The following is a 9,969-nucleotide window of genomic DNA, read 5'->3' as shown; positions in this document are numbered from 1 at the left end:
AGGTTATATCTTGGTATGATAACCATAATGTAGGACATGAAGTGATGGAATTGTCTTTTCATTTTTTTCATCAAAATCTTTTTCACGAAGTGAGTAACTTGGCAAGGACATGTTATTGTATTAAGTAATTGATCAATCAATATTGTGTATTGTAATGATTGTTGTGCTTCATTTATTTATTTCTTGCTGCGAAAAAAAATTCAAGTCCATGATACAAAACACGAAACCCGCTGCATGTTGAAAATGACGGGCACAAGTATTATATCAGACAAGAACATTTTTAAATTAAAAAGCAGTCAAGTTAAATAAGTCCGTGTGTTAAAAGTTGTTGGGGTTTTACAAAAGCTTTTGTCATCAATTCTTTTTAGTTTTGATTCAGATGTAAATTTTTCATTAACCCAATCAAAGTGTTCCCAAAAATGATATTGGAAAAAAGAGAATATGACTGTAAAACATGATATTGGGTTTAACTTGTGTGGACACATGGACATTATGTATTTCTATTTAATTGATCCTACGTGAAATTTCAATGAAAACATTCACCTCCGATTGCACCCATCTACTAGTCGTATTCACATAGTGAAGAGGTTTTAATTTGTCGATGGATAGATTGTCTAACTACCATACCAAAACGTCTTGATTTCGAATTCATGTTCTAATCTCTATACCGGAGGTTTCTACAATATCAACATTGCATTGTCTACGGGGATTGTATGACGTCATCTCATTTATTTTACCAGACCTAGACAAGAACGCTACCTACTTTAATTGCATTATATAAAATTCTCCGTCGTCTTATTTAAAAAAATAAAGCAAATGGCATTTAAGACGGAAATTACAAACTACAAGACCCGCTTTAGAAAAATGACCCAAGAAAAAACAAACCAACACAGCCATACATGATAATTCTTCCATCCCAGTACAGTAAATCACTGGAAAAACTACATAATTCTTTAAATTGGTTGTTTGAGACGACAAGGGTGACAGCAAACAGACACTTTGTTGCTAAATTCACCAATTAACCATGTGTCGATTTCATATGGTGATCCCTTTCGTTGATAATTGGTAAGGCGTTTAACTATTAAACAAAACTTAGTGTTTTGCGAAGTGTTTTGCGCTCGACCATGTGTCGTATTCACACAACGATTCTTTATTGATCAAATTGTAAGGCGCCTATCTATCGCACGAAAATGTCTCAAGTTCAAATCCGAATAGAGATGCGAGATCTATTATGAGTAATTTTGAACCTATGACTATTATTATTCTAAAATATATCAACATTGTTTAAAGTGAGTGTTATTAACTTATTGTGAAATTCAATACAACAACCGTGTCGGTTTCATGAAAGTTTAACAGCCTGTTGAAATAAATATGTAAGGAACAAATGGATCTTTAATCAATACAACGCAATAAGTCTTTTTTTTATACCTATTGATTATGTTTCATCTTTTTTCGCTGAGTAAGCTTTCTGCGCGATTATGGGCTTTCAGAGAAGACAGGAATCGTAAGAAAACGACGAATTGTGTTGATCACGACCATGAGTCGTGGTCGTGATCACATACCGATTCTTTATTGATCAAATTGTAAGGCGTCTATCTATCGCACGAAAATGTCTCAAGTTCAAATCCGAATAGAGATGCGAGATCTATTATGAGTAATTTTGAACCTATGATTATTATTATTCTAAAATATATCAACATTATTTAAAGTGAGTGTTATTAACTTATGTGACGGTGCATCTTCGTATCTATTCACAGACATTACATTAGGACAATGACATTAAAACATGGACTTTTTGTTATCTATTTTTTAAATCTTATCAATATAGCTATCGCACATCTAAGACGGTAATAATTACAAAGTGTGTAAAACACACAACAATAATACAATCAACACAAGGATTAGATATATCTTATACTATAACACAATTACACTATAATAAAATAATCATAATACATATTTTTCTCCTGCGCATGTATGTTAAGAAATAATTACAAAGTGTGTAAAACACACAATAATACAATTTTAAAAATAACTACAAAGTGTGTAAAACACACAACAATAATAAAATTAACACAGGTTTTACATATATATCTAATACTATAACAAACTTACACACTACTATAATAAAATGATAATAAACATTTTACAATTTAATAACGGTTTCTCCTACACATGTATATTAACGACATTAATAATTACAAAGTGTGTAAAACACACAATAATACAATTAAAAATAACTGCAAAGTGTGTACAACACACAACAATAATACAATTGACACACCTATTACACATGTGTAATACTATAACACACTTACACACTATTGTTATAGACTGCTGATCATGCAATTTTTAATTTAACAATTTAACAACGGTTTCTCATGCTTTTTATATTACTACTGATGATGACAGAGTAAGAAATGCCAGAAACACAATTTATAACTATGCTCATTTTTGTTTATATTGGTTGCTTCTGTGACAAAAGTTAAATTTGATTTAATGTAACAATTATTGCTATTTCATTCAAATGTCATTGGTAATAATGTTTCACTTTGGTTTGTGGACAAAATAGGCTTTTTCATGATATGTATATTATTGTCATCACATCAAAGCACCTTCTACTTACTTTTAAATGTAAGAACTGGACAATAATACCATGGTTTAACTCTCTCCTTACTATCTATTTTCAAAATTTTACCCGAAACTTCATACTCATCCAACACAAAAACAGATTTTTCAAACAGATCAGCGACGAGTATATTTTATTTTTAGTTCAGAAAAATGAGCTCTGCATCACAGTGTCGAGATTTTATGACTATAACTATAACAAAACGAAATCAGAATAACAAAATTGTTGGCTGCATCGTAACGAATGTGACGATTTTCCTATGGGTGGTTAGGAGAAAAAATCAATGGCATGATGAATTTGTCAAACATCTCACAAAGTGGAGAGAGATTTAATGGTTGCCAGCACTTCAAGTTTTTGATGTGACGCAGAAATAAGAAGGTTGTTGTTGTGTAGCTTGGACCATAGCTTCTTTCAGTGCAATATTTTCACTGAACATGGTATTTCGAGCCATTTTCAAAATCATTTTTGTGTAAAATACTCAAAAATATCCCACAAGGGCAGATACGACACTTCATGAGATTACTAACAAATTATTTCAACTCTTTGTGAAATCTAAATGATACTAACAAATTGAAAGATTATTCACACATTTTGATAGTGTTTTCAGTTTCCTTCAGTTTGATACCCAATTTGCATATTTGAATTTTTATTAAATTGTAGGCTCCAGATCCTATGAAAGAAATCATCTCTCTTTATTTTATTTTTTTTGCAAGGGGACACAATTCAAGTTTTTCAAATGGCCATAACTCTCTTAATTGACACTTATTTTGACGGTAACATGTGAATTTTTATAGTAAATATGTTTTGTTATTTGAAAAATATAGTGGCATAAACTCCCAAAGGGGGAGGGGGTCCCAGTGGCCTAAGCACTACAATAAGTCTCAGACCAGGAAAAACGGGTAGCAGACCTGCCTACTACCACAAAAAAGTCGTAAAATTACGAAATTTTGGCTCCAATTTCAAAACTTCGTGAGCATCTCTAAGTCATTAAACGTTATTAAAAATGATAGTTGATGCCAGAGTACATAATAATTTTAAGGATGTTGAAGTGTTATTTAACCCTCTCCTTACCATCCATAGGAAAATCGTCACATTCGTTACGATGCAACCAACATTTTTCTCATTCTGATATCCTTTGTACATCACAAATTATAAAGAAAATACTTTGTTATAGCGACAAAAAAATAGACACTGGACAATATTATGTATGGATTGTATTGTTTCTTTTTTGTTTATGTTGTTTGGGTGTGATGTTTTTGGGGAAATCTGAAAATGGCTAGTAATGAAAGAGTGAATCATTGTGAGGATAAATTGTAGATTTATAAAGCGACTTCTATTTTCATCTCCTAAGAATTACGAAATTTTCAATTTTCAATTAGGCAGGCCTGGGTATCTAAAAAAAGGAGTGTTCAGGCAATACGCTCCATGTATCTGGTACATTCCTTACTCCGGCCCCTTTGTTAGTGTTAGACACTCGTAGCATATGTAAAGATAAGAGACCAACCCAAAAAAAAAAAGGAACCAAAAAATTCAATCTTTTCTCACTCACATTAATTACTGATTGTGTTGAAAACTCTAACAAAAGGTTTCTCTTTCTTCAAATTTAATGGCGGCTTTGTGGCTCTTGTATTCGCACGTTAGATCCCTGGTTCAAGTCCCGCTCTGAGCGGCGCAAGTTGAGTCATTGGAAAAGCTCTTTATTCACATCCTCTTGCTGCACTCAATTCTAAAATGAGTACATGGTCGGTAACAGAGTTGTCTCTGTCGAAAAAAAAATTGGTTCGTCCTATTTGCTAAGTGTTGCTGTAGGCTTGGGATCCCTTGTAAGCACTTTGAGCACATTTATCGGATACTGCTCTATACAACATCTACAATAATATAAGGCAACATTTTGAGGTACAAGAGCAAGTCAACCACATTCGCATAGATCTAACTTGAATATAACATGATTTATTGGCTCGTGAATCGTAAATAATACAAAACGGATACCAGTGTAAGCCAAGTGATATTGTGGTAAGTCCTCGTTGTATAAAATAAATAAAGAGATAAAATAAATAAAGAGATATAAAAAATAAAAAATGAATTTATATAGCGCCTAAACATCCACACTAATCGTGCTCTGCTGCGCTTTACATAATAGAACCTGGGGGGTAAAATCAGGACACGTCATAACAAGCATGAATACAGAAACAAAATCTAAGCTTTATCTATTTCATTTTTAAAAATAAGCCTTAAGGAACAACTCAGTCTTCAGATATTTCCTGAAAGATGATAAGCTTTCACAGGACTTTGTCCCAGGACTGAGCGTGTTCCATAGGCGTGAGGCAATGGAAAAGTAAAAAAGGCTTTTTTACCAAAAGCGGATCTTGAGGTGGTAACATTTAGGAGTTGGGACTGAGATGATCGTTTCGAGTGGGTTCATATTTTGAAATTAGTTCATGCAAATATGCAGGTGCCAATCCATCCAAAATGTGGCAAAATAACTTGAATATTATCTTGAATTTCACACGAAGCCAATTCAATTTATGAAGAACGGGTGTTATAGAATATATAATATGACCTCTTTTTTATTTTGTTAATTTCATAAGTCTCGGCGATTTATTTTGAATTTTGATGCAGTTGATCAATTCATTTCTTTGACAGCCCGTGAGAAGGGCAATACAATAATATAATCTGCTTGTAATAAAAGATTTAACAAGCATCTTTGTAATATCCCTATCATTATAATATCTAATTCTTCCAATGCTTCTAATGTGATAGTTACAATTTTGACAATTTTTAAAAAATCTTCCATCGATAACCCTTGATCTAAATACACCCCAAGATTCTTCACACAAGAACTAGGTTTAATAGTATCTATCATTAGCCACTAGTATCTCATTTGTAGATATTTTTGAGAATTGATACCTTTTACCAAAAATTATCATTTTTGTCTTGTCATCATTACATTTAAGTTTGTTTAGTTTAATCCAGTCCTTTATGTTAGGAATGTAATTTTCTATAATATACTTTGATGACAGCTCTGAATCATTATTGAGTTTTGTATACAGCTGAGTGTCATCAGCACAAAAATGACAATCAATGGGAATGGTGCCGAGGATAAGAATAATAATAATAAAGTTTATTTGTATAGCGCCCAATAGGATTCCACAGTCTGACGTCACGTCCGCCTAGCAACGAATCGGCTGGCTCTAAACAAAAAAAATCCGTGCTTGGTCCAGGCAAGGAATAATTGGAAAATCGCTCAAAAAACAATTTTTATCTTAAATATGGTCCAGTATTTTGTACCAGATTGTCTACACCAGTCAGAGAGTCACTCCTGCAAGTTTTACAGATTTCCAAATGGACAGGCAGACAAAAAATTGAAGAAAAAGTGGACCACTTTAGTCAGGTAAGCACGCACGCCTCGTCGAACATTTGATAGAGTTCGTAGTCCAGATCTAGGTCAAGTTCTAGCTTACGTAGACCTATATTTTATGATTAAAGTGTACAATTGCACGAAATTATAAATAAAAATACATTCCAAACTAGGTTTTTATTGAAGTTGAAGCAAAAATGATATCTCAATCGTTTTGATGTTAAGGCTGATAAACTGAATGAGAGTTAAGTTCTACTGATAAGTGATAATTTTTTTAAAAGGAGAACAAGAAGAAAGAGAATAAAATATTTGTTAAAATCTTACTTTAAACTCGATACCTTTATGGCAAAATGAAAATAAATAAATAAAATAACGCAACCTCTCCCCCCCCCCCCTCCCTCACGCAGATCTCTCTCTCTCTCTCTCTCTCTCTCTCTCTCTCTCTCTCTCTCTCTCTCTCTCTCCTCTCTCTCTCTCTCCTCTCTCTCTCTCTCTCACACACACACACACACAAACACACATACTTTCCTCTTTTTTTTGGAAAGTTTCTCTGATTCTCTGCCATGCCTCCCCTCCCCGACAGCCGAGGTGGCAACTCTGTGTGAACAAAGCAAGACCTGGTAATACAGCATACAGGGACGGCTGGTAATAATGGGCAGGGTGGGCAAATACCAGCCTGTTTTTTCAAGTTATATGCTGTATTACCAGGTCTGAAATAATCAAATTTAAATTAGATAATTTCAAAAGTTACTACTTAAACTTTATACTTCGTACTGAAATCAATTTGTGTGTATTTTTGATAGATTGCGAATCACCATGCATCCCTTAATGCATAAACCAGGATACGCTCTTGTTCTTTTTTTATCACCCCCCCCCCCCCCAACCACTCCACTCCGCCCACATCGTCATCTCATAGTCTCGTCGCCTGACGGTGAACTAACTCCGATTTTTGCTGTCTGGCCTCTCTAGTACTAGGTCGGGCTAATTCAAATGAGCCCACCTTATTAACCAGTGAAAACTAAATAGAGATTTTGGCAAACGAACTTTTTCTTATTTATTGCCTTACTTGTGCTGGTACCATTGATGTAATGACTTTGGGAATGTTCCAGTATTGAATTAAATTTATTAATTTACTAATTTTACATCAATTTAGTATTGATTTGTGTTGTTTTTATATATTTGTTTATCCATTTAAACTTTTCTTTTTTTTCTCGTTTTCTTTAGTGCTTCTCAAAACTCATTTATTTAAATTGTTTTCTTATTTGTTTTTTGTTGTTGTTGTTTTTTGTTTTTTTTTTGTTTTGTTTTTTAACAAATTAATTTGTTAGTTCTTTTTTTTTTTTTAATTCTTAAAGTAATTACCCCTGTATTTTTATTGCCAGACAAAATAATTTTGCAAAACAATGTAATTTTCTATTGTATTCCGTATAATAAAACAAAACACTTTTATTCAAAAGTCACGACTAAATAAATATATAAAATACAACCACCATTTTGGTTTGCTCAACATTTGAATTAGTATACGAGAAATACTCTTCTGAGAAAAGGAGAGAGTTGAATTCTAACTGACTTATAGAGGAAATACGGAAGGGTGGGCAGATTCCGTACTTGCCCGTGCTGAAGCTAATACATACATAAGATAGTTCGCGATGAAGAGGCGGGAAGCTCGGGGTTGGTTGGGTAAGGAGTAAAGATAACACGGTCGTTATTGTTATAGTCTAACGAATGCATGAGGAGAAATTCGTAACATTATTTTGTCTTAATTGTATTGTATGAAGTATTGGCGAAAGCCTAAGATTAAATAAACGTTGTTTTTGTTTGTCTTATTTTGACTATGGAACTGATACTGATACGAGTACTTGTCATAGCAGAGCTGCCTACTTGAAATAGGAAAATAAAAATCGTAGTTTTCAGGGCTAATAAAATCGTAGATATTTTAACTACCCTTTTAAAAATGACCGGAATTTCGACTGTTTTGATAGATATCAATTTTTTTTAAACGAGAAAAAATGATTGGAAACGTAATAATGATGGTGATGGTGGTAGTGATAGTGGTAGCGGTGGTGGTAGTAGTAATGATGGTGGTGGTAGTAATGATGATGGTAATATTATTATTGTTATTATTATTATTATTATTATTATTATTATTATTATTATTATTATTATTATTATATTATTATTATTATTATTATTATTATTATTATTATCATCATCATCATTATTATTATTGTTATTATTATTATTATTATTATTATTATTATTATTATTATTATTATTATTATTATTATTATTATTATTATTATTATTATTATTATTGTACGTATTGGTGGTATTACTATTGTTGTATTTTTGTGTGGTTATTAATGGTATCAGTTTATTGTTTGGTTCCATTTACCATTTTTTTCCCACTTTCATGTGGTCATCAAATTGTATGATTTATTGTCGAAAGCCTAAGATTGAATAAACTTTGTAATATCGTATGGTAACCATCATTGTCGACGACATCGTCGTTGTCATCATAATCATCATTATCATCATCATCATCATCATCATCATCATCATCATCATCATCATCATCATCATCATCATTATCTTCATCATTAACAACAACAACAATATTAACAACAAGTACTACAATAGCAATAAAAACAATATCAACATCATCATAACATTTCCGTCATCGTCTCCACAACTATCATTCTAACCAACAGCACTACCAAAACCACTACCATAATTACATCCTCCTCCACCACCACCACCACCGCTACCACTATTCCAACCACTACCACCACCGGCACAATCACTCTAATCATCAAGACAGCAGTGAAATGCAATTTGAGCTCTGAATGAAACTCGAGTCATATCGCTGTTGTTGCTTCTCGATTAAAACTTTAAGGTTACTACATACTACTGAAAACCAATAATGTAACAGAAATATTAATCTCGCCGTTGAGGGATTAAAGCAAATCTTTAATTTTTTCGAGTGAACGAAATGGACTTGTATTGTCAAGGTGTTGTCGCATTATGTCTCGTCGCTTTATTTTTTAGTGGTATTCTCTTTCGTGATTCAGTTTTGATTACGTTTGGAATAATTAAAATCTACTTGTATTGTCATTTCATTGTGAATGTGATTATTTGTGGTTGAAATATTATTTTTTAAAGGTGAAAAAAAATAATAATTAAAAAAAAATTAATTAAAAAATAAATAAATAAATAAAATAAAAATAAAAATTATATATATATATATATATATATATATATATATATATATATATATATATATATATATATATATATTATATATATATATATATGACCGAATCATCTTTGCCCCACCACTGTAAATAGGCTAGAACCGCCACTGACAGCATATAACTTGAAAAAACAGGCTGGTATTTGCCCACCCTGCCCATTATTACCAGCCGTCCCTGGCCACATAGCGAGGTTTCTACATTTTGAATAAACTATAAAACATTATAACAATGAACTTACATATCATGACGAGCCATGCCCTTCCCTTGTCAATTGGTATTCCTGAATCATCTTTGTTGGCGTTGTCGTCATCGTCGTCGTCGTCGTCGTCCACGTCGCTGTTGTCACCATCATTATCTATAATAACTTTATTAAATCCATGTTCCTCCTCATCATCATCCTTGTGATGTCCTTTGTCCTCAGAATCGTCTTCACTGTTCCCAGGACAATGTTTATCATTAACTCCATTTCCGTCTATATTACATGCGTAACAGTAATCATTCTCACCACTCTCATCCCCGTCTCTTGTCATAGTTATTTTACCTTGTATAGTCAAAGGATTCTCTTGAACACTTCGAGGGCCGTGTAGTGAATTTTTTGCTTTCTTATGCATTGTTTGTGGTGGCATTATTGATATAGGAGTGTGTGTGTGTGTGTGTGTGGGGGGGGGGGGGGGGGGTGCTTGTGCGTGTGTGTCAGGAGCAATGGATTTCAAGTGATCAACAAACAA

The 9,969-nt window shown here is 32.8% G+C and overlaps 1 protein-coding gene across 1 annotated transcript in view; it reads right to left on the bottom strand.

The window, feature by feature from the left end:
- Window positions 1-9,435: 9,435 nt before the first annotated feature.
- Window positions 9,436-9,969, bottom strand: part of LOC144977971 (uncharacterized) — a 3,065-nt gene continuing 2,531 nt past the window's right edge. Inside the window, exon 2 of the mRNA XM_078923378.1 lies at window positions 9,436-9,969. This exon is cut by the window's right edge and continues 66 nt beyond it. Coding sequence (XP_078779504.1) covers window positions 9,436-9,867 — 432 coding nt within the window. The 5' untranslated portion in view covers window positions 9,868-9,969.

This window comes from Berghia stephanieae, chromosome 8, assembly GCF_034508935.2.
Source record: "Berghia stephanieae isolate SIO BIC M18660-M18661 chromosome 8, UCSD_Bste_1.3, whole genome shotgun sequence".
In the NCBI taxonomy this organism is placed as follows: domain Eukaryota; kingdom Metazoa; phylum Mollusca; class Gastropoda; order Nudibranchia; family Aeolidiidae; genus Berghia; species Berghia stephanieae.
Note: the sequence above shows the minus strand (reverse complement) of the source record. Positions and strands in the feature narration are given on the sequence as shown.